The sequence below is a fragment of the Ranitomeya variabilis genome, chromosome 4 (assembly GCF_051348905.1).
Source record: "Ranitomeya variabilis isolate aRanVar5 chromosome 4, aRanVar5.hap1, whole genome shotgun sequence".
NCBI classification, from domain to species: Eukaryota; Metazoa; Chordata; class Amphibia; order Anura; family Dendrobatidae; genus Ranitomeya; species Ranitomeya variabilis.
The window spans coordinates 8,057,217-8,083,114 of NC_135235.1; the positions used below are offsets into that span (position 1 = coordinate 8,057,217).

General features: G+C 47.0%; 1 protein-coding gene across 2 annotated transcripts in view; it reads right to left on the reverse strand.

Annotated features, from left to right (window-relative positions):
* Window positions 1–25,898, reverse strand: part of LOC143769414 (pancreatic lipase-related protein 2-like) — a 113,955-nt gene that overhangs the window by 65,678 nt on the left and 22,379 nt on the right. For both annotated transcript variants that reach the window (XM_077257909.1, XM_077257910.1), the window contains exons 2-4: window positions 23,011–23,165; window positions 7,697–7,813; window positions 7,137–7,277 (exon numbers count right to left, since the gene is read on the reverse strand). In XM_077257909.1, the coding sequence (XP_077114024.1) occupies window positions 7,137–7,277; window positions 7,697–7,813; window positions 23,011–23,165 (413 nt within the window). The remainder of the gene's footprint in view (window positions 1–7,136; window positions 7,278–7,696; window positions 7,814–23,010; window positions 23,166–25,898) is intronic.

Consider the following 25,898-nt stretch of genomic DNA (forward strand, 5'->3'; position numbering starts at 1 on the left):
GATTAAAATGTCATCAATGTAGCGGTAGTACGCCAGAGGCCTGATGGGACATGAGGACAAAAAGTCGCTTTCAGGCTTGGCCATGAAAAGATTTGCATACTGTGGGGCCATTTTACTTCCCATTGCTGTGCCAGTCTCCTGTAGATAGATCTTCTTGTCAAATTCAAAGTAATTGTGGGTGAGGATGAATTTTATAAGTTTCACCACAGAATCCGCATCAGTCCCTGTGTTTTCCAGGAAGAATTTGCAGGCATTTAATCCATCCTGGTGTGGGATATTGGAGTACAAAGAGTCCACATCCATGGTGGCCAGGATGGTTCCTTCTGGTAGAGGACCTATTGCTGATAGTTTATTCAATAGGTCAGTTGTGTCCTGAATGTAGCTGGGTGTATCCTTTACCAGGGGTTTAAGAACACCCTCTACCCATCCAGATACCTGCTCAGTAAGGTGCCCACACATGAAATAATTGGTCTTCCTGGGTTTCCAGATTTGTGGATTTTGGGAAGCATGTAGAATGTCCCTGTTCTTGGACTTTCTGGTATCAGGTCATTGGCTCTTATGGATTCGTCGGGCAGACAAGATACTAACTTGTTTAGTTCCTTGTAATAGTCCTGTGTAGGATCCGACTCCAACTTTTTATAGTAGCGTGTGTCCATAAGTTGTCTGTTTGCTTCCTTCATGTAGTCTGATGTGTTCATCATGACTACTGCACCTCCCTTGTCAGCAGGTTTGATGATGATTTCTTTGTTGGTTTTCAGAGACTGTGTGGCCTTTCTCTCCTGGGCACTGATGTTGGACGCTTGTGTCCTGTTAGTATCTATGATGGTGGATTTTATCACATATCTGAAGGAGTCTATATATTTATCCAAATGAGGGTTGCGTCCCGGTGGAGGTGTCCAGTCTGACCTCTTTGTTGTTAGGATCCCTTTTCCTTCAGTCCAGGTGGTTTCTGAATCTTCTGTATCATTGAAATATTCCCTCAGGCGCAGTCTCCTGAAATAATGCTCCATATCACTGCGGAGTTCAGTTTTATCCAGGGCCTTAGTAGGACAAAATGAGAGTCCTCTGGAAAGCACGGCCAGCTCCACTTTGTTGGGTTTATAATCTGAGAGATTAATGACAAAACACAGTAGTGGGGGGTCTGGAGGATTGTAGTCGGGCATCTTTTTGCAGTAAAGGTTGTAATTTCCGTGCAGCTCCCCTTAGCGCCTCCAGATTTGGATTGTAGGGAACTACTAGAGGCACCCGGTTATTTTCTTCTTTAGTTTTGTAATGTAGCAGGTGATTCCTTGATATTCTGGTGGCTCTTGTGATCTGATTTTCAATTGTTCTTGGATGGTCGCCCTGATTCAGAAAGGTCTTTCTGAGGCGACCAAGGTGTTCATCTCTATCCATTGGGTTGAAGCCAATCGACCGTCCAACATACCTTAAATGGGACAGTTTCCATCCAAAGCACATAAAAAACTCCATTGTCTACAGCCAAGCCATCAGATACAATCGTATATGTTCCAACCCAATGGACAGGGATGAACACCTTGGTCGCCTCAGAAAGACCTTTTTGAATCAGGGCGACCATCCAAGAACAATTGAAAACCAGATTACAAGAGCCACCAGAATATCAAGGAATCACCTGCTACATTACAGAGCTAAAGAAGAAAATAACCGGGTGCCTCTAGTAGTCACCTACAATCCAAATCTGGAGGCGCTAAGGGGAGCTGCACGGAAATTACAACCTTTACTGCAAAAAGATGCCCGACTACAAGCAATTTTTCCAGACCCCCCACTACTGTGTTTTAGGCAGCCCCCAAATCTAAATGTACCTTCACATTAAGCGACGCTGCAGCGATAGCGACAACTATGCTGATCGCTGCAGCGTTGCTGTTTGGTCGCTGGAGAGCTGTCACACAGACCGCTCTCCAGCGACCAACGATGCCGAGGTCCCCGGGTAACCAGGGTAAACATCGGGTTACTAAGCGCAGGGCTGCGCTTAGTAACCCGATGTTTACCCTGGTTACCAGCGTAAGTAAAAAAAACAAACAGTACATGCTCACCTGCGCGTCCCCCGGCGTCCGCTTCCTGTACTGTGTGAGCGCCGGCCCTAACAGCAGAGCGGTGACGTCACCGCTGTGCTTTCACTTTCACTTTAGGGCCGGCGCTCAGTAAGTGTCAGGAAGCAGACGCTGGGGGACGCGCAGGTGAGTATATACTGTTTTTTTTTTTTTACTTTTACGCTGGTAACCAGGGTAAACATCGGGTTACTAAGCGCGGCCCTGCGCTTGGTAACCCGATGTTTACCCTGGTTACCAGTGTATAATATCGCTGGTATCGTTGCTTTTGCTTTCAATCACAACGATACACGGCGATCGGACGACCAAATAAAGTTCTGGACTTTATTCAGCGACCAGCGACATCACAGCAGGATCCTGATCGCTGCTGCGTGTCAAACGAAACGATATCGCTAGCGAGGACGCTGCAACGTCACGGATCGCTAGTGATATCGTTACAAAGTCGTTTCGTGTGAAGGTACCTTAAGAAGCATCATTGTCAAGAGCTCCCTGTCCTCTCCAACAGCTGCAGGTACCTTTCCTTGCAACCGGAAAAAATGTAAAACCTGTCCATTTATAATGACCACGGACAAGATAAAGATCCCCAACTCACATCAGGACTACAAGATACCAGATACTTTCAGCTGCGTCACTTCTAATGTGGTGTACTTAATTATATGTACTAAATGTCCAACTGGGGGTCTGTATGTGGGGGAGACAGGGCAGAAACTGAGAACAAGAATGAATTCTCATCGCCACACAATAAGAGAAAAAAGAATGGATATACCTGTGGCAATACATTTTTGTCTCCCCGATCACAGCATTATGGACATGAAATTACTTGTATTAAAGGGTAACTTCAAATCGCAGAGAGACAGGAGAGTCTGGGAATATAAGCTGATGACGACCTTTGACACTGTCAGTGCAGGAATGAATGTGTCACACGGATTTATGTCTTTTTACATCAACTAATGAACTTGCCCATCAGACCATGTGGGGTCATCACAACAGAACCAGGCCCTAATCACAGGACAATAAAACATTCCTTATCTAAGAATTGGCCCAATATTGATGGACGTAACTGTTTATCACCCATGGTAATTCTGCTTCACGTCACCTGGCTTATCCATGGTTTTTTCCCCTCTCCCCTTTTTTTTTTTTTTTTTTTTCTATACTATGTTGTGCATAAATATGTGATTCTTCAGAGTTTGTTTTAGTCTTTGCCTGATGATGAGACGTATGTAGTCTCGAAAGCTTGCAATTTGTTACCATCTTTTCAGTTAGCCATTAAAAGGTATCAACCACTGAGGACTCTCAATTCTAAATATTTTTCAACCATTTATTATCACTCTCTGAGTACAATCACTGAGCCAGTTATGAATCCACCTAACCGTAGCCTTGTCAATCCTATACTTGATAATTTTTTCAATAAGGATAGTATCAGATACTTTATGAAATGCTTTGCTGAATTCAAGATATAATATATCTACAGCATTTCCTGATCCACCCTGTCAGGGATTTTAATTTGACAGGACTTTCTTAATCCCACAAATCCCTGATAATCACAAGCCGGGAAGGTCACGATTACCACACGCTGTGATGTTTGGAGCGTACAGCTCTGTGCTGCCCCCTATCCTCCGGACAATTACATGATTGGCCGACGTTCAGCTGAGAAGGCCGAAGCCTGTTCGCACCACAAGGCCGGTTATCGGAAAACTAATGGCGAGCGAATGACATATACACCTCCGGATTACAACACATGGAATATGTGTATACAGATTACCCCGGTACAGTCAGCGCGAACTCCACGATAACCCTAGACTACTGGGGTTACTACTACAATTTGTCTTGGTCGATTGGACACCGCTTACGGTAGCAATCACTTCAAGGCGTAGTTTACAGAACAGGACTATTAAATTTTATATTTAATCCATAGGGAGACAGTGTTTAGGAAAAATATACAAAAGATTTTACAAGGGGTACTGTGAAGGAAACTGGTTCCTACCACGTCACCAATCCGTGCCGTAACTACACAGGCACAGCTCTCCGGCGCCCCCTTTGTCTCTCAGGTCAATAAGGGAACTGCACCTACAGCAAATGGCCGCTGGGGAGACTGCCCTGTTACGCACACTGGGTATTCTAAGATTTGCAATCAGAATAAAAGGATCAGCGCAAAATTAACTTATGGTTTAATTGCCTTAAGGGCGCACTAGATAATTACAAGAAATATACAGTAAAAATATACCAAGGGTTACAGTCAGAGTAAAATATAAAAATAATAGTACAAGGCTTTGAGGTATAAAGCTGGAGGTCAATTTACCAGGTTGAAGGTCGCTTGTGGAGGCCGGGGAGCCCTGCGTTCCACAGGTACAAGACTTCTAGTTGCCGGGCAGCCCCCAAAAAGCATGTGCTTGCTCCCCTCTGGCTGGCATGCCCTGTTCCTTATTTCATCATCATCTTCTTCTGTTGTGTCTGACTGTCCATGTGTCCTCAGCTCTTAATCCTTCAGTGTCCCTCCCCCCTGTATCTGGGTGGGCTAACAATCTCCACCCTTCTGCTTCCCTGCAGAATCTATTCCCAATACCTAATGAAAGGAATAACTTCTCTCAGGATGATCGGATCAGTACACAGGCGGTACCAGCGCATGTGGTTTGTTCTGCCGGTCATACAGGGATCGAACCTGGACCCATTCGGTCGCTGTGGGAGGCTGATCTCTATATCTCAGGTTCCAGAACTCTCACTGACCCAGGAGTTGCACTGTCAGATGCACAATTTCTTCAGGGCTATGAGGATATTTTTTAGGAGCCTGTACCTCGGACGATGAGTCCATAATTCATAATTTCATGTTGTAGACGGTGCGGCTGGGAAGACAATAGACGTGTCCTCCTGTAGCCATCTGACATGCATGCTTTAATTGAGCCTCCAGGCACCTCCATGCCCCCTGCTGGCGTGGCTTCCTCATTCAAGCTTTGAAGTGCCTTCTGCCTGCTACACTGGTCTCAGTCCATTACCATACTAAAGGGTCTTCATTCAAGTAGAAAAAAGGTGGGGGCCAGGAGTGCTCATGTCCCTGCAGATTTGTGACCAGGCGAATTCTGATATGGGACAAAATGGACTCAATCTCTGATTGGAGGCCAGCATTATACCCCATATCCAAGATGGCGGCTGCTCCCTCTTCACAGGGACAAAACAATACAGCACAAACAGGAACAGAAAAGAAAAGGGATTATCAGGAGAACTTACTATACCAATCACAGAGACGATTCAGTTTAGCCGAAGAAGAGCGCTTCGATTGTGGTCTGGTCTCAGTCCTTCATGATTTTAGGAAATCCCAACTTATGCAATAAATCCTCATAGAACGATCACAGAAGCTTGAGACTGATGTCAACTTTTGTATCAGGATTTTATCTATGCTTTAAGACCAAACATGGCCTAGCTACTGGGGGTTTTATGGCCCCTATGGATTTGGGGCTTTTTGGTGAGAGTTATAATTATGATAAAATATGTGTATTTTTGGCCTAGTTATCCAAGTGCCAACAATGTATGTCTCATTAGTATTGGATGGATAGAAAATCCAATATTGTATTGTAACTGCAGATGCCATGGCTATTTGAAAAGGGTGTCAGATCTTCCTTTGATCCACTCAAATCCTAATTACCTTTTCCTGTCTCTTGGTCTGTGGACAATACACATCCTCTTCAGTCACCTGGTCATAAAGAGGAATCCTTGCAGTTTAAATAAGCTGCTTCACATCTCTTTGTGCACTGCGATTTTATATAAAAGCAGGTTTGAGAGCTAGCTCCTGTCTCCTGAGGACAAATGGTAGAGGAAAGAAAAAAAGAGAGGGAGGATATGAGGTACCTCAAGGATTTTTCAGGTTTTTCTATGACACACCCAGTCAGTGAATCCATCATAGATGGAAATTAGATGAGTCTGGCATGACTTGTTTGCTACAAACCCATGCTGGCTCTGGTTAATTACTGTATTCTGCTGTTTAATCATTTTTTCACAAATATTTCCTGGTATAGAAGTAAGACTCACTGACCTGTAATTTCCTGATATAGAAGTAAGGCTCACTGGCCTGTAATTTCCTGGCTCGATATTCTTTCCTTTTATGAAGATAGAGACATTTGCCCTTCTTCAATCTTTTGGGACTTCTCCTGTTTTCCTGGATTTTTCAAAGATTCTGGCTAGTGGTTCTGCAATTTCCTCTAACTCTTTCAGTAACCTAGGATGTAATTCCTCTGGACCAGGAGATGTGAATTCATGTAAATTAGCTCAGTGTTCCCTCATCATCTCTCTGTATATGGATAGTGTGGATCTTTTATTCCCTTGATGGCACCATGAAGATCAGTGGATGTTACATTTGTTTTCTTAGAGAACACAGATGCAAAATAGGATTTTAAAAGTTTGCCTTTGAGATGTCAGTGCAGCCTCAAGGCCCTGTATACCATCCTGTGTTCAGCGATGCTCTGCGTAGTGTGGAATTTTAATAAAGGCGCAATCGCGCAAGAGAACATCAAACTGTAAATCTTCAGAGAAATCCGCCTCATCGATATTTTTTATATTTCCACAATAGATTCTTTGATTTTTGGGGATTAACTCCACTTTTTTGTAGCACCTACATGTTGACGACGGGAGAAGTTGCCAGTTCTCTTGGTTGCTGCCATCGGTGGCCGGACATGCAGGATCTCTCGCTGGTAGGGGATTTATTGTACAGCAAGACACTCATTTAAGTCAATTTTTAGAAATCTCATTATGAATTTCAGGGATTTCTAAAAACCAAAGCTGATTGCACTGAAAAGCTTAGAATCCAGCGAGGCATATGGCAACGCAAGCAGGAGAGCGTTGTAGCGTCCGGGAGCTGCGTCATACATTTACTATGCATCATTCATACTAAGGCTGCGACCTCCATCAGCATTGTATTAGGGGCGATAGGGCTGAAGTGGGTCTATAACCCCCCATGGCAGGAGGCATGGCTAAAATGATGAGTCCAGAGGGAGGAGCCACATTGGAACAACACATTTGGTGAAAATCCCCTATCTAAGAATGATGTACAATCCCAAATGGCACACATCTCCCGCCACTGACCTGCCACCGCCGCAGAAAATGGGCGATCTCAGCCCCCACGAGACGAGCGTTGTTTGCAGCCTGGACATATAATGCAACGCTTCCAGAACCGTGGCGCCAATCCACACCAATACAGTTCACATCTTCTGCTGTGAGAATGGCCTGAGGCAAGAAAGCATATCACACCCTGTAACTGCGGAGAACAGATCCCCAAAAATTCACCGTGTGAGAGGTGGTCAGCCCCGCCCCCTGGTGATGACATCACTGATAAAATAATGAGACCACACCCCTTACACTCCAGCCCCGCCCCCTCATCTATCACTGCTGACAACCTGCCTGTATACATGTGAGAGGTTATCAGCCCCGCCCCCGTGATGACATCACTGATATAATTATGACACCACACCCCTTACACTCCAGCCCCGCCCCCTCATCTATCACTGCTGACAACCTGCCTGTATACATGTGGGAGGTTATCAGCCCCGCCCCCAGTGATGACATCACTGATATCATAAGACCACACCCCTTATACTCCAGTCTCGCCCCTTATGATGACATCACTCATCTTATATAGACCGTACCTGGCACATGTCCGATACCCAGTTATTCTCCGCCTTGTCTGCCATACCATGAACAATGACACATGTTGTCCGAGACGTGCGGAAATTTGAGCTTGTGAAATTATTATCACTGATTATCTAAAATATAGAATTGAATCCATAAAATGGTAGAAAAACTGATAATTTATAGGGATGATGGCGACAGTGGTAATACTAGTGGTGGAGGGGATGGTAACAGTGGTAATACTAGTGGTGGAGGGGATGGTAACAGTGGTAATACTAGTGGTGGAGGGGATGGTAACAGTGGTAATACTAGTGGTGGAGGGGATGGTAACAGTGGTAATACTAGTGGTGGAGGAGATGGTGGCAGTGGTAATACTAGTGGTGGAGGAGATGGTGGTGTCATGTCGGACGCTGTTCATACTAGGGCGTTCGACAGACAGCGGTAATTCCGCTTTTGTCCACTATGCGCTCAGTGGCATCGGCTAGATTTTATCTAGCTGGTCTGGGGTTAATTTAGCTGGTGCTCGGATTGGAAGCTGGGTCACGCCCACTGCCTTTAAATAGTTCTTCTGAACATTGGGCGTCGCCGATTATAGCTTCTGTCTTGTGCTTGGTTATCTCGGTCTGGAGTGGTGGTCTAGGAGAAGGAGTATCGTATCTAGTGGTGTATTTCCCTTTGTCATATTTTCCTGCTTCCTATATTTGTATTTGTTTTGCCCTGTGCACTTATAGTGTATTCCTGTGTGACTGCGGCGTGGTGTATATTTTCCGTTATCCTTGTCTGTGCTAACTGTGGGTATTGGTGAGTGGTCTCTTCACTGGGTGGTGGGTGGTGGTTTCAGCCAGGGGTTAAAAAACAGGAGACAGGGTGAGGATGGAGGCCCAGACATGCACACCATCAGTGTAAACTCTGGGAGAGGGTCAGTCAGGGTTTCCCAGAGTTGAGGCAAATCGCAGGGGCCCGGGTTACTAGCTCTTGCCTACCTAGGCTTCCCGTGACATTATAATCGGCCAACATTATTTGAATTCCATGGATCCCATGACTTCAGTAACCCGTCAGTTGGAGGCACTGTCCCTACAGGTCACTGTGTTGAGGGGGGCAGTGCAGCAACAGGGACTAGCAGTATCTAATGTGCAAGCTGGAGCGGCAGGTAGAGTTGCTGAGCCTAAGTTTCCTTTGCCTGAAAGGTTTGCTGGGGAATGCAGTAAATTTGTTACTTTTCGTGAAGCTTGCAAACTATATTTTTGTTTGCGCCCGATCTCCTCAGGTAATGAGGCTCAGCGTGTGGGCCTGGTATTGTCATTACTAAACGGGGATCCTCAAGCATGGGCGTTTTCTTTGCCTTCTGATTCTGCTGCATTTAACTCAGTGGAGAGGGTTTTTTTGCTCTTGGACACATTTACGATGATCCTGACAGAATGGCTCTAGCAGAATCTAAGATACGCGCTATTTGACAGGGGGAGCGTGTTGCAGAGGATTACTGTTCTGAATTTCGCCGCTGTCCACACACAGTGGAATGATCCCGCACTGCGGAGTCAGTTTATTCATGGGGTTTCTGGAAGGGTTAAAAAAGCCCTCCTGATGTACGAGACTCCTGCTTCTCTAGATTCCGCTATGAGTCTTGTTGTCCGCATTGATCGCCGTTTACGTCAGGGGGAGCATGAGACGCCGCCTATGGGAGAAGGTGTAGGTTCACGTGAGGTTGCTGCAGGTGAGCCCACGGAGCCTATGCAAATCGCAGGGGTGTCACATGTTAAGCATCGAGCCCCTGAGCTCAGGAAGCAGGGAGCCTGTTTTTACTGTGGTAAAACTGGTCATTTTGTTAACATTTGTCCTCTGCTGTCTAAGAAAAACGCAACGGCGGAAAACTTCTAAGCTCAGAGAGTGTGGAGTGTTGTGAATTTGGATTCTGGGCTCCCCCGGTGGCTACTGGTGGAATTGAACTTGTGACATCATCTTCCCTGTTCACCTGTTCTGATTAGATCTGGGTGTCGCTATATAACCTGGCTTCTCTGTTAGATGCTTGCCGGTCAACAATGTTATCAGAAGCCTCTCTGTGCTTGTTCCTGCTCCCAGACATCTACTAGATAAGTTGGACATTCGTCCATGTTTTGTTTTTGTATTTTGGTTCCAGTTCACAGCTGCAGTTTCGTTACTGTGTCTGGAAAGCTCTTGTTGATCAGGAATTGCCACTCTGGTATTATGAGTTAATGCCAGAGTCCTAAAGTAATTTCTGGATGTGTTTTGTTAGGGTTTTCTACTGACCATGAAAGTATGCTTTCTGTCTTCTGCTATCTAGAAAGCGGACCTCAAATTTGCTAAAACTATTTTCCTGCTGCGTTTGTTGTTTCATCTCATATCACCGCCAATATATGTGGGGGGCTTCTGTCTCCTTTTGGGCATTTCTCTAGAGGTGAGTCAGGTCTTATATTTCCCTCTGCTAGCATTATTTAGTTCTCCGGCCGGCGCTGGGCATATAGGGATAAAAAGTAGGACATGCTACCTGGCTACTTCTAGATGATGCGGTAGGTTTAGTTCATGGTCAGTACAGTTACATCTTCCAAGAGCTTGTTCCTATAGAGGCTTATGCTAGTTCTCTGGCCATGGAGATCATGACAGTTTGACCGGCCCACTAAAGGGTTAAAATCCTTGGCTGAGAAAGGAGAGAAATAAGAAGTCTGCTGAGAGTTTTTTTTTTTTTTTTCCTCTGTGCTCTTAATTGGATCACTTGCCAGTCTGTCTATGCTGCAGTCTTTCTTTTTTTTCTCTCTCCTTATAATCTTTGAATGGCTTTGTGTTCACCTGTTAATAATGGATCTTCAGAGTGTAACTGCAGGTTTGAATAATCTCACCACGAAAGTACAAAATTTGCAAGATTTTATTATTCATGCTCCGGTATCTGAGCCGAGAATTCCTTTGCCGGAATTCTTCTCAGGGAATAGATCTAGCTTTCAGAATTTTAGAAATAATTGTAAGCTATTTTTGTCCCTGAAATCTCGTTCTGCTGGAGACCCTGCACAGCAGGTTGGGATTGTGATTTCCTTGCTCCGCGGCGACCCTCAAGACTGGGCTTTTGCATTGGCACCAGGGGATCCTGCGTTGCGCAATGTGGATGCGTTTTTTTTGGCCTTGGGCTTGCTGTATGAGGAACCTCATTTGGAACTTCAGGCAGAAAAAACTTTGATGTCCCTATCGCAGGGGCAAGATGAAGCTGAAATATACTGCCAAAGATTCCGTAAATGGTCTGTGCTTACTCAGTGGAATGAGTGTGCCTTGGCGGCTACTTTCAGAGAGGGTCTCTCTGATGCCATTAAGGATGTTATGGTGGGGTTCCCTGTGCCTGCAGGTCTGAATGAGTCCATGACAATGGCCATTCAGATCGATAGGCGTCTGCGGGAGCGCAAACCTGTGCACCATTTGGCGGTGTCCACTGAGAAATCGCCAGAGAGTATGCAGTGTGATAGAATTCTGTCCAGAAGCGAGCGGCAGAATTTTAGACGGAAAAATGGGTTGTGTTTCTATTGTGGGGATTCTACTCATGTTATATCAGCATGCTCTAAGCGCACTAAAAAGCTTGGTAAATCTGTTTCCATTTGCACCTTACCGTCTAAGTTTATTCTATCTGTGACCCTGATTTGCTCTTTGTCATCTATTACTACTGACGCCTATATCGACTCTGGCGCCGCTTTGAGTCTTATGGATTGGTCCTTTGCCAATCGTTGTGGGTATGATTTAGAGCCTTTGGAAACTCTTATTCCTCTGAAGGGGATTGACTCCACCCCATTGGCTAATAATAAACCACAATACTGGACACAAGTGACTATGTGTATTAATCCGGATCACCAGGAGACTATTCGTTTTCTAGTGCTGTATAATCTACATGAGGATTTGGTGCTGGGATTGCCATGGCTGCAGTCTCACAACCCAGTCCTTGACTGGAGAGCTATGTCTGTGTTGAGCTGGGGATGTAAGGGGGCTCATGGGGGTGTACCTTTGGTGTCCATTTCATCATCTATTCCCTCTGAAATTCCTGAGTTCCTGTCTGACTATCGTGACGTCTTTGAAGAATCCAAGCTTGGTTCGTTACCTCCGCACCGAGAGTGCGATTGTGCCATAGATTTAATCCCGGGTAGTAAATACCCAAAGGGTCGTTTATTTAATCTGTCTGTGCCTGAACATACTGCTATGCGAGAATATATAAAGGAGTCCTTGGAAAAGGGACATATTCGTCCATCGTCATCTCCCTTAGGAGCCGGTTTTTTCTTTGTGTCAAAAAAAGACGGCTCTTTGAGACCATGTATTGATTATCGGCTTTTGAATAAAATCACGGTTAAATATCAATACCCATTGCCGTTGCTGACTGATTTGTTTGCTCGCATAAAGGGGGCCAAGTGGTTCTCTAAGATTGATCTCCGTGGGGCGTATAATTTGGTGCGGATCAGGCAGGGGGATGAGTGGAAAACCGCATTTAATACGCCCGAGGGCCACTTTGAGTATTTGGTGATGCCTTTTGGTCTTTCTAATGCCCCTTCAGTCTTCCAGTCCTTTATGCATGATATTTTCCGCGATTTTTTGGATAAATTTATGATAGTGTATCTGGATGATATTCTGATTTTTTCGGATGACTGGGACTCTCATGTCCGGCAAGTTAAGAGGGTTTTTCAGGTTTTGCGGTCTAATTCTCTGTGTGTCAAGGGTTCTAAGTGCGTTTTTGGGGTTCAGAGAATTTCCTTTTTGGGATATATTTTTTCTCCCTCTTCCATTGAGATGGATCCTGTCAAGGTTCAAGCTATTTGTGATTGGACGCAGCCCTCTTCTCTTAAAAGTCTTCAGAAATTTTTGGGCTTTGCCAACTTTTATCGTCGATTTATTTCTGGTTTTTCGGATGTCGTTAAGCCATTGACCGATTTGACTAGACAGGGTGCTGATGTTGCTAATTGGTCCCCTGATGCTGTGGAGGCCTTTCAGGAGCTTAAGCGCCGTTTTTCTTCTGCCCCTGTGTTGCGTCAGCCTGATGTGACTCTTCCTTTTCAGGTTGAGGTCGACGCTTCTGAGATCGGAGCTGGGGCAGTGTTGTCGCAGAAAAGTTCTGACTGCGCCGTGATGAGGCCTTGTGCCTTCTTTTCCCGTAAATTTTCGCCCGCTGAGCGGAATTATGATGTTGGGAATCGGGAGCTTTTGGCCATGAAGTGGGCGTTTGAGGAGTGGCGCCATTGGCTCGAGGGGGCCAGACATCAGGTGGTGGTATTGACTGACCACAAAAATTTGATTTATCTTGAGACCGCCAGGCGCCTGAATCCTAGACAGGCGCGCTGGTCATTATTTTTTTCTCGGTTTAATTTTGTGGTATCGTACCTACCAGGTTCTAAGAATGTTAAGGCGGATGCCCTTTCTAGGAGTTTTGAGCCTGATTCACCTGGCAACTCTGACCCCACAGGTATTCTTAAGGAGGGAGTTATCTTGTCAGCTGTTTCTCCAGACCTGCGGCGGGCCTTGCAGGAGTTTCAGGCGGATAGACCGGATCGTTGTCCGCCTGATAGGCTGTTTGTTCCTGATGATTGGACCAGTAAAGTCATCTCTGAGGTGCATTCTTCTGCGTTGGCAGGTCATCCTGGAATTTTTGGTACCAGGGATTTGGTGGCAAGATCCTTCTGGTGGCCTTCCCTGTCACGAGATGTGCGAGGCTTTGTGCAGTCTTGTGACGTTTGTGCTCGGGCCAAGCCTTGTTGTTCTCGGGCTAGTGGATTATTGTTGCCCTTGCCTATTCCTAAGAGGCCTTGGACACACATCTCGATGGATTTTATTTCAGATCTGCCTGTTTCTCAGAAGATGTCTGTCATCTGGGTGGTGTGTGACCGTTTTTCTAAGATGGTTCATTTGGTTCCCCTGCCCAAATTGCCTTCTTCTTCCGAGTTGGTGCCCCTGTTTTTTCAAAATGTTGTTCGTTTGCATGGTATTCCTGAGAATATCGTTTCTGACAGAGGAACCCAATTTGTGTCTAGATTTTGGCGGGCATTTTGTGCTAGGATGGGCATAGATTTGTCTTTTTCGTCTGCTTTTCACCCTCAGACTAATGGCCAGACCGAGCGGACTAATCAGACCCTGGAGACATATCTGAGGTGTTTTGTGTCTGCTGACCAGGATGATTGGGTTGCTTTTTTGCCATTGGCGGAGTTCGCCCTCAATAATCGGGCCAGCTCTGCCACCTTGGTTTCCCCGTTTTTCTGTAATTCGGGGTTCCATCCTCGATTTTCCTCCGGTCAGATGGAATCCTCGGATTGTCCTGGAGTGGATGCGGTGGTGGAGAGATTGCATCATATCTGGGGGCAGGTGATGGACAATTTAAAGTTGTCCCAGGAGAAGACTCAGCTTTTTGCCAACCGTCACCGTCGTGTTGGTCCTCGGCTTTGTGTTGGAGATTTGGTGTGGTTGTCTTCTCGTTTTGTCCCTATGAGGGTCTCATCTCCTAAGTTTAAGCCTCGGTTCATCGGTCCGTATAAAATATTGGAGATTCTTAACCCTGTTTCCTTCCGTTTGGACCTCCCTGCATCCTTTTCTATTCATAACGTTTTTCATCGGTCGTTATTGCGCAGGTATGAGGCACCGGTTGTGCCTTCCGTTGAGCCTCCTGCTCCGGTGTTGGTTGAGGGTGAGTTGGAGTACGTTGTGGAAAAAATCCTAGACTCCCGTGTTTCCAGACGGAGACTCCAGTATCTGGTCAAGTGGAAGGGATACGGCCAGGAGGATAATTCTTGGGTCACTGCATCTGATGTTCATGCCTCTGATCTGGTTCGTGCCTTTCATAGGGCCCATCCTGATCGCCCTGGTGGTTCTGGTGAGGGTTCGGTGCCCCCTCCTTGAGGGGGGGGTACTGTTGTGAATTTGGATTCTGGGCTCCCCCGGTGGCTACTGGTGGAATTGAACTTGTGACATCATCTTCCCTGTTCACCTGTTCTGATTAGATCTGGGTGTCGCTATATAACCTGGCTTCTCTGTTAGATGCTTGCCGGTCAACAATGTTATCAGAAGCCTCTCTGTGCTTGTTCCTGCTCCCAGACATCTACTAGATAAGTTGGACATTCGTCCATGTTTTGTTTTTGTATTTTGGTTCCAGTTCACAGCTGCAGTTTCGTTACTGTGTCTGGAAAGCTCTTGTTGATCAGGAATTGCCACTCTGGTATTATGAGTTAATGCCAGAGTCCTAAAGTAATTTCTGGATGTGTTTTGTTAGGGTTTTCTACTGACCATGAAAGTATGCTTTCTGTCTTCTGCTATCTAGAAAGCGGACCTCAAATTTGCTAAAACTATTTTCCTGCTGCGTTTGTTGTTTCATCTCATATCACCGCCAATATATGTGGGGGGCTTCTGTCTCCTTTTGGGCATTTCTCTAGAGGTGAGTCAGGTCTTATATTTCCCTCTGCTAGCATTATTTAGTTCTCCGGCCGGCGCTGGGCATATAGGGATAAAAAGTAGGACATGCTACCTGGCTACTTCTAGATGATGCGGTAGGTTTAGTTCATGGTCAGTACAGTTACATCTTCCAAGAGCTTGTTCCTATAGAGGCTTATGCTAGTTCTCTGGCCATGGAGATCATGACAGTGGAGGAGACCAATCTGAGCTTATGCATATCATCCTTGGTGGTTTCTCAATGCCTGCTCCCTGCCAAAGTTATTATCGCTGGCAGAGAGCTGCCAATCACTGTTTTTGTGGATAGTGGTTCTGCCACAAATCTCATTGATGAGGAGTTTGCGCGCACAGCAGGTTTTAGGATCGAAAAACTGCCTCATCCTATCCGCGTGGTCACCATCAATGCAGCTCCTCTCCCACAGGGGGAGATTACTGAGATTGTGGCTGAGGTGAAACTCCACATTGGGGTTCTACATTTTGAGCAGGTTACATGTAAGGTGCTCAGGAATCTTCCTGCTCAGGTGGTTTTGGGTTTCCCATGGTTGTCTATGCACAACCCGGTTATTGACTGGAAAACTCAGGACATAATTCAGTGGAGCGAGTTCTGCCAGGAGAATTGCCTGGCCACATGTGTGTCTGCTGTGACTTCAAGCGTTCCTGAGTCACTTCTGGATTTTGCGGATGTGTTCTCTGAGAAGGGTTGTTCAGAGTTGCCGCCACATCGTCCTTATGACTGTTCTATCAGGTTTAAACCAGGGGCCAAATTGCCTAAAGCAAGGATGTTTAACATCTCCGGTCCGGAGAGACAAGCGTTAAAGGATTATATTGCTGAAAGTTTGAGCAAAGGGCACATCAGGCCGTCATCCTCGCCGGTGGCAGCAGGGTTCTTCTTCGTGAAGAAGAAAGATGGCGGATTACGCCCGTGTTTGGATTTCAGGGAGTTGAACCAGATTACGGTTCGTGATCCATACCCTATGCCACTGATACCAGATTTGTTCAACCAGGTGGCAGGTGCTAAGTGGTTTACCAAGCTTGACCTCAGGGGGGCGTACAACCTCATAAGAGTCCGTCAAGGTGATGAGTGGAAGACGGCTTTTAATACCCCTGAGGGTCATTTTGAAAATTTGGTGATGCCATTTGGGTTGACAAACGCACCTGCAGTGTTTCAACATTTCATAAATGATGTGTTCTCGCATGTTTTGGGGAAATTCGTTATCGTGTACCTAGATGACATCCTCATATATTCTTGCGACTGTGATGCTCATTTAGATCATGTCAGGCAGGTGTTACAGCTTCTCAGAGAGAATAAGCTGTATGCAAAACTTGAGAAATGTGTATTTTCGGTTCAGGAGTTGCCTTTCTTGGGTTATATTGTGTCTGCTTCTGGTTTTAAAATGGACGCCGCTAAGGTGCAAGCGGTGTTGCGTTGGGAACGGCCTGATAACATAAAAGCACTTAAGCGGTTTCTTGGGTTTTCAAACTACTATAGGAAGTTTATCAAGGATTTTTCCATCATTGCTAAACCGCTAACTGACATGACTAAAAAGGGTACCAATTTCTCCGTGTGGCCTGAAGCTGCTGCGCGCTCATTTGAATTTCTTAAGAACAGTTTTGTTTCAGCCCCCATTCTTGTGCAGCCAGACGTATCGAAACCTTTTGTTGTGGAAGTCGATGCGTCTGAGGTTGGTGTGGGGGCGGTGCTGTCACAAGGCTCATCCTTGAGCGATTTGCGTCCTTGCGCCTATTTCTCCAAGAAACTGTCGTCTGCCGAACGTAACTACGATATCGGCAACAGGGAGTTGTTGGCAATCAAGTTGGCTTTTGAGGAATGGCGACACTTCTTGGAGGGGTTGGTTCATCAGGTTACTGTTATTACCGACCATAAGAATTTGCTTTATTTGGAGACTGCCAAGCGTCTGTCTCCCAGGCAGGCTCGCTGGGCATTGTTTTTCACGCGGTTCAACTTTGTTGTTACTTACAGACCTGGGTCTAAAAACACTAAGGCGGATGCTCTGTCCAGGTGTTTTCCGGGGGGAGAACCCCGGGAAGATCCGGTACCCATCCTCCAAAAGGGTGTTGTGGTTTCGGCTCTCACTACCGAGGTTGAGGCTGAGATTGCCGAGGCTCAGGAGGAGGTACCATCTGAGCTTCCCATCAACAAATCGTTTGTACCGCTTCATCTCCGCTTAAAGGTTTTGGCGGAGCATCATGATGCTGTCCTGGCTGGCCACCCAGGGGTACTTTGGAGTTGGTGTCACGTCGGTTTTGGTGGCCCAAAATCCAACAGGACGTGGTCTCATACGTGTCAGCTTGCACCACGTGCACTAGGGCTAAGACGCCCCGCTCCCGTCCTGTTGGCACACTACTTCCTCTCGGGGTACCCAGTAGGCCATGGACGGAGATCTCCATGGATTTTATCACTGACTTGCCCTCCTCAGCTGGGAACACGGTCATTTTGGTGATTGTTGATCGGTTCTCAAAAATGTCGCACTTTGTGTCTTTGCCTTCGTTGCCTAACGCTAAGACTCTGGCTCAGGTATTTGTGCAGGAGGTGGTCAGACTTCATGGGGTTCCGTCTGACATCGTTTCCGATAGAGGTATTCAGTTTGTGGCAAAATTTTGGAAAGCGTTTTGCTCACGGCTGGGGATCAAGTTGTCTCATTCTTTGGCGTTTCATCCTCAGTCGAATGGTCAGATCGAGCGTATGAACCAGAATTTGGAGCAGTACTTACGCTGCTTTGTTTCTGATAACCAGGAGGAGTGGTCGACGTTCCTTCCTTTGGCTGAGTTTGCCATCAATAATCACCGCCAGGAGTCTTCTGGGGAGTCTCCATTTTTTTGTGTTTACGGGCTACATCCTCAATTTTGAACTATCAGTCAGGGGGGCTCTTCTGGCGTCCCGGAGGAAGACCAGTTAGGAGCACAACTGTCATCAGTCTGGAGGAGAGTTAAACAGCGCTTGTTGAGCGTGGGTGCTAGGTACAAACGTGTGGCTGACAGTAGGCGTGTGCCAGGTCCGGACCTGAGTGTGGATGACTGGGTGTGGTTATCCTCAAAAAACATAACACTCAAAATACCATCCCTTAAATTGGGTCCTAGGTTTATTGGTCCATTTAGGGTCACCGCCGTCATTAACCCAGTAGCCTACCGATTGGAGCTTCCTACGGTGTATAAGATACACAACGTGTTCCACAGATCGTTGCTAAAAAAGATGGTGGGTCTTGGGGACGCGACACCGATGCTTTCTCCAGTCTTGGTGGATGGTAATTTGGAATTCGAAGTCTCCAAGGTGGTTGACTCTTGTGTAGTGTGCCGCACTTTACAGTACTTGGTACACTGGCGTGGTTATGGGCCTGAGGAAAGGTCCTGGGTTCCAGCCTCAGACATACATGCGGACCGGCTGGTCAGTATGTTTCACCGCCGCCATCCGGACAAGCCAGGCCCTATAAGTCGTGAGGGCCCTGGGGTCCCTCGTAGAAGGCGGGGTACTGTCATGTTGGACGCTGTTCATACTAGGGCGTTCGACAGATAGCGGTAATTCCGCTTTTGTCCACTATGCGCTCAGTGGCTTTGGCTAGCTTTTATCTAGCTGGTCCGGGGTTAATTTAGCTGGTGCTCGGATTGGAAGCTGGGTCACGCCCACTGCCTTTAAATAGTTCTTCTGAACATTGGGGCGTCGCCGATTATAGCTTCTGTCTTGTGCTTGGTTATCTCGGTCTGGAGTGGTGGTCTAGGAGAAGGAGTATCGTATCTGGTGGTGTATTTTCCTTTGTCATATTTTCTCCTTCCTATATTTGTATTTGTTTTGCCCTGTGCACTTATAGTGTATTCCTGTGTAACTGCGGCGTGGTGTATATTTTCCGTTATCCTTGTCTGTGCTAACTGTGGGTATTGGTGAGTGGTCTCTTCACTGGGTGGTGGGTGGTGGTTTCAGCCAGGGGTTGAAACAGGAGACAGGGTGAGGATGGAGGCCCAGACATGCACACCATCAGTGTAAACTCTGGGAGAGGGTCAGTCAGGGTTTCCCAGAGTTGAGGGAAATCGCAGGGGCCCGGGTTACTAGCTCTTGCCTACCTAGGGTTCCCGTGACAGGTGGCAGTGGTAATACTAGTGGTGGTGGAGGGGATGACTGGTAATACTAGTGGTGGAGTAGATGGTGACAGTGGTAATACTAGTGGTGGAGGAGTTGTTGGCAGTGGTAATACTAGTGGTGGTGGAGGGGATGGTGGCAGTGGTAATACTAGTGGTGGAGGAGATGGTGGCAGTGGTAATACTAGTGGTGGTGGAGGAGATGGTGGGAGTGGTAATACTAGTGGTGGAGGAGATGGTGGCAGTGGTAATACTAGTGGTGGTGGAGGAGATGGTGACAGTGGTAATACTAGTGGTGGTGGAGGAGATGGTGACAGTGGTAATACTAGTGGTGGAGGAGATGGTGGCAGTGGTAATACTAGTGGTGGAGATGAGTGACAGTGGTAATGTTAGTGGTGGTTGAGAGGGTGACTGGTAATACTAGTGGTGGAGGAGATGGTGGCAGTGGTAATACTAGTGGTGGAGGAGATGGTGGCAGTGGTGATACTAGTGATGGAGGAGATGGTGGCAGTGGTAATACTAGTGATGGAGGAGATGGTGGCAGTGGTAATACTAGTGGTGGTGGAGGGGATGGTGGCAGCGGTAAAACTAGTGGTGGAGGAGATGGTGACAGTGGTAATACTAGTGGTGGTGGAGGGGATGGTGGCAGTGGTAATACTAGTGGTGGAGTAGATGGTGGCAGTGGTAATACTAGTGGTGGAGGAGATGGTGACAGTGGTAATACTAGTGGTGGAGGAGATGGTGGCAGTGTTAATACTAGTGGTGGAAGAGATGGTGACAGTGGTAATACTAGTGGTGGTGACAGTGGTAATATTAGTGGAGGAGATGGGTGACAGTGGTAATGTTAGTGGCGGTGGAGAGGGTGACTGGTAATACTGGTGGTGGAGGAGATGGTGACAGTGGTAACACTAGTGGTGGAAGAGATTATAACAGTGGTAATGTTAGTGGTGGTGGAGAGATTGACTGGTAATACTAGTGGTGGAGGAGATGGTGGCAGTGGTGATACTAGTGGTGGAGGAGATGATGGCAGTGGTAATACTAGTGGTGGAGGAGATGTTGGCAGTGGTGATACTAGTGGTGGAGGAGATGGTGGCAGTGGTAATACTAGTGGTGGAGGAGATGGTGGCAGTGGTAATACTAGTGGTGGAGGAGATGGTGGCAGTGGTAATACTAGTGGTGGAGGAGATGGTGGCAGTGATAATACTAGTGGTGGAGGAGATGATGGCAGTGGTGATACTAGTGGTGGAGGAGATGGTGGCAGTGGTAATACTAGTGGTGGAGGAGATGGTGGCAGTGGTAATACTAGTGGTGGAGGAGATGTTGGCAGTGGTGATACTAGTGGTGGAGGAGATGTTGGCAGTGGTAATACTAGTGGTGGAGGAGATGGTGGCAGTGGTAATACTAGTGGTGGAGGAGATGATGGCAGTGGTAATACTTGTGGTGGAGGAGATGGTGGCAGTGGTGATACTAGTGGTGGAGGAGATGGTGGCAGTGGTAATACTAGTGGTGGAGGAGATGGTGGCAGTGGTAATACTAGTGGTGGTGGAGGGGATGGTGGCAGTGGTAATACTAGTGGTGGAAGAGATGGTGACAGTGGTAATACTAGTGGTGGTGGAGGGGATGGTGGCAGTGGTAATACTAGTGGTGGAGGAGATGGTGACAGTGGTAATACTAGTGGTGGTGGAGGGGATGGTGGCAGTGGTAATACTAGTGGTGGAGTAGATGGTGGCAGTGGTAATACTAGTGGTGAAGGAGATGGTGACAGTGGTAATACTAGTGGTGGAGGAGATGGTGACAGTGGTAATACTAGTGGTGGAGGAGATGGTGGCAGTGATAATACTAGTGGAGGAGATGGGTGACAGTGGTAATGTTAGTGGTGGTGGAGAGGGTGACAGTGGTAATACTAGTGGATGAGATGGGTGACAGTGGTAATGTTAGTGGTGGTGGAGAGGGTGACTGGTAATACTGGTGGTGGAGGAGATGGTGACAGTGGTAACACTAGTGGTGGAAGAGATTATAACAGTGGTAATGTTAGTGGTGGTGGAGAGATTGACTGGTAATACTAGTGGTGGAGGAGATGGTGACAGTAGTAATACTAGTGGTGGTGAAGGGCATGGTGGCAGTGGTAATACTAGTGGTGGAGAAGATGGTGACAGTGGTTACACTAGTGGTGGAGGAGATGGTGACAGTGGTAATACTTGTAATGGTGGAGGGGATGGTGGCAGTGGTAATACTAGTGGTGGAGGGGATGGTGACAGTGGTAATACTAGTGGTGGTGGAGTGGATGGTAGCAGTGGTAATACTAGTGGTGGAGGGGATGGTGACAGTGGTAATACTAGTGGTGGAGGAGATGGTGACAGTGGTAATACTAGTGGAGGAGATGGGTAATAGTGGTAATGTTAGTGGTTGTGGAGAGGGTGACTGGTAATACTAGTGGTGGAGGAGATGGTGACAGTGGTAATACTAGTGGTGGAGGAGATGGTGGCAGTGGTAATAGTGGTGGTGGAGGGGATGGTGGCAGTGGTAATACTAGTGGTGGAGGAGAAGGTGACAGTGGTAATACTAGTGGTGGAGGAGATGGTGGCAGTGATAATACTAGTGGTGGAAGAGATGGTGACAGTGGTAATACTAGTGGTGGTGACAGTGGTAATACTAGTGGAGGAGATGGGTGACAGTGGTAATGTTAGTGGTGGTGGAGAGGGTGACTGGTAATACTGGTGGTGGAGGAGATGGTGACAGTGGTAACACTAGTGGTGGAAGAGATTATAACAGTGGTAATGTTAGTGGTGGTGGAGAGATTGACTGGTAATACTAGTGGTGGAGGAGATGGTGACAGTAGTAATACTAGTGGTGGTGAAGGGCATGGTGGCAGTGGTAATACTAGTGGTGGAGAAGATGGTGACAGCGGTTACACTAGTGGTGGAGGAGATGGTGACAGTGGTAATACTAGTGGTGGAGGGGATGGTGACAGTGGTAATTCTAGTGTGGAAGAGATGGTGACAGTGGTAACACTAGTGGTGGTGACAGTGGTAATACTAGTGGAGGAGATGGGTGACAGTGGTAATGTTAGTGGTGGTGGAGAGGGTGACTGGTAATACTGGTGGTGGAGGAGATGGTGACAGTGGTAACACTAGTGGTGGAAGAGATTATAACAGTGGTAATGTTAGTGGTGGTGGAGAGATTGACTGGTAATACTAGTGGTGGAGGAGATGGTGACAGTAGTAATACTAGTGGTGGTGAAGGGCATGGTGGCAGTGGTAATACTAGTGGTGGAGAAGATGGTGACAGCGGTTACACTAGTGGTGGAGGAGATGGTGACAGTGGTAATACTAGTGGTGGAGGGGATGGTGACAGTGGTAATTCTAGTGTGGAAGAGATGGTGACAGTGGTAACACTATTGGTTGGAGGAGATGTGACAGTGGTAATACTAGTGGTGGTGGAGTGGATGGTGGCAGTGGTAATACTAGTGGTGGAGGGGATGGTGACAGTGGTAATACTAGTGGTGGAGGAGATGGTGACAGTGGTAATACTAGTGGAGGAGATGAGTGACAGTGGTAATGTTAGTGGTGGTGGAGAGGGTGACTGGTAATACTAGTGGTGGAGGAGATGGTGACAGTGGTAACACTGGTGGTGGAGGAGATGGTGACAGTTTTAATACTAGAGGTGGTGACAGTGGTAATACTAGTGGTGGTGACAGTGGTAATACTAGTGGAGGAGATGGGTGACAGTGGTAATGTTAGTGGTGGTGGAGAGGGTGACACTGAAAATAGCGATGGTGGAGATGGTGACAGTGGTTCAAACTCACAGATATGCACACTTTCTTTTCCTGTGTTACCTGGTATTTAGAGAGTTGTTCTCTCGTGAATAGAAAGAATTTGGTGTTTATCTTCTCTGGGGACCACGGTAGAGCGGGATGAGGTCTCTGGAGGGTCCCAGACCAAGGATTAGAATCTGAGAAACAGCCAAGATGGTCATAGCAGACCTCCTCTCCTGCAAAGAAACTCCATTAATGGGGGGAAAATGTGTTAAGGCTCCTCACTTCATGATTTTAGGTTAGACTTAAAGGGCTACTCTACCCAAATGACACATTTCCATGATATTGGATGAGTGATGACTCGCTGGATACCCAGTTGTAGCAACGCACCATCGACGATTCTGATGCGATTATTAACGCTCACGCTTATGTCAGAGTGGGATTTGTGGAGTCTATATGATGTGTTCCGATCCCTGTAGTGCTATGGAAGCCATAGATTCAGTGCATCAAGTCTTTTGCCATCGATGTGGAAGCCCCTCTGGCTTCCATTTGACGTTGAAGCCCCTCTGTCTGCCATTTGACGTTGAAGCCCCTCTGTCTGCCATTTGACGTGGAAGTCCCTCTGGCTGCCATTGATGTGAAAGCCCCTCTGGCTGCCATTTGATGTTGAAGCCCCTCTGGCTGCCATTGATGTGAAAGCCCCTCTGGCTGCCATTTGATGTGGAAGCCCCTCTGGCTGCCATTGATGTGAAAGCCCCTCTGGCTGCCATTTGATGTGGAAGCCCCTCTAGCTGCCATTGATGTAGAAACCCATCTGGCTGCCATTTGATGTGGAAGCCCCTCTGTCTGCCATTTGACGTTGAAACCCCTCTGCCATTTGACGTGGAAGTCCCTCTGGCTACCATTGATGTGAAAGCCCCTCTGCCTGCCATTTGATGTGGAAGCCCCTCTGTCTGCCATCTATTTGCTTTTTTATGGTGTTTATGCTCCTCAGAGACAAGATGGATGTTTCTTTGGTGCCAACGTGAAGGTATCGTACTACTTTGATATGACGGCCTACGCTCTTGTAGAACTCGCGTCTGTTTCTACGTTACATGTGTGGCTTCTTGATCGGCTGTGCGGGACGTGTCCACGGTGGCATACGACTGGGGGATCCTGGTCTTGGAGATCTGGTTGGTTCTGTGGCAGCCAATCAGATATGTACTGGGCTCTAATGTCATTGAGTGGGCGTCGCTGAGTTGATAAATGCCTGGTGTCTCATTATACTGTGCAGTGGATGAAGGGAGCACTGTCTGCGTCCAGCTCTTATTCATATGATGGATATGGTCATAACACGGCCCCTACATAATAATGGTGCACTCATGAGGAATGGGGGCGTTTACTATAGTGCAATGTGGGCAGCATAATTAATATTAATGACCGGGGGGTCGGTTACAGCATAATTAATGCCACACAGTACATTAACCCCACACACGGTATGATTTCCCCAAAGTACATTCCCCCTCATATATAGTATGCTATCCCCACAGTACATTCCCCTCACACGGTGTGATGACCCCACAGTACATTCCCTCCACCCACACTGTACATTCTCCCCACACAGTATGATGTACCCACAGTACATTCCCTCCACCCACACTGTACATTCACCCCACACAGTATGATGTCCTCACAGTACATTCCTCCACACACACAGTATGATGTCCCCACAATACATTCCCTCCACCCACACTGTATATTCCCCCCACACAGTATGATGTCCCAACTGTACATTCTCCCACACACAGTATGATGTCCCCACAGTACATTTTCACCACTCACAGTATGATATCCCCACAGTACATTCCCTCCACCACACTGTAAATTCCCCCCACACAGTATGATGTACCCACAGTACATTCCTCCACACACACAGTATGATGTCCCCACAATATATTCCCTCCACCGACACTGTATATTCCCCCACACAGTATGATGTCCTCACAGTACATTGCCCCACACACAGTATGATATCCCCACAATACATTTTTACCACTCACAGTATGATATCCCCACAGTACATTCCCTCTACACACAGTATGATGCCAACACAGTATATTACCCCCACACACAGTATGATGCCACCACAGTAGATTGTCCCCCTAGAAGTATAATGTTTGCATAGTACATTACCCCACACATAGTAGGATGTCCTCATAGCCCCACACACAGTATGATGTCCCCACAGTACATTTTCACCACTCACAGTATGATATCCCCACAGTACATTCCCTCCACACACAGTATGATGTCTCCACAGTACATTCCCTCCACACACAGTATGATGTGCCCACAGTACATTCCCCCACACAGTATGATGTCCCCACAGAACATTCCCTCCACACACAGTATGGTGCCCCCACAGTACATTTTCTCCACTCACAGTATGATATCCCCACAGTACATTCCCTCCACCACACTGTAAATTCCCCCCACACAGTATGATGTACCCACAGTACATTCCTCCACACACACACAGTATGATGTCCCCACAATATATTCCCTCCACCGACACTGTATATTCCCCCACACAGTATGATGTCCTCACAGTACATTGCCCCACACACAGTATGATATCCCCACAATACATTTTTACCACTCACAGTATGATATCCCCACAGTACATTCCCTCCACACACAGTATGATGCCAACACAGTATATTACCCCCACACACAGTATGATGCCACCACAGTAGATTGTCCCCCTAGAAGTATAATGTTTGCATAGTACATTACCCCACACATAGTAGGATGTCCTCATAGCCCCACACACAGTATGATGTCCCCACAGTACATTTTCACCACTCACAGTATGATATCCCCACAGTACATTCCCTCCACACACAGTATGATGTCCCTACAGTACATTCCCTCCACACACAGTATGATGTGCCCACAGTACATTCCCCCACACAGTATGATATCCCCAC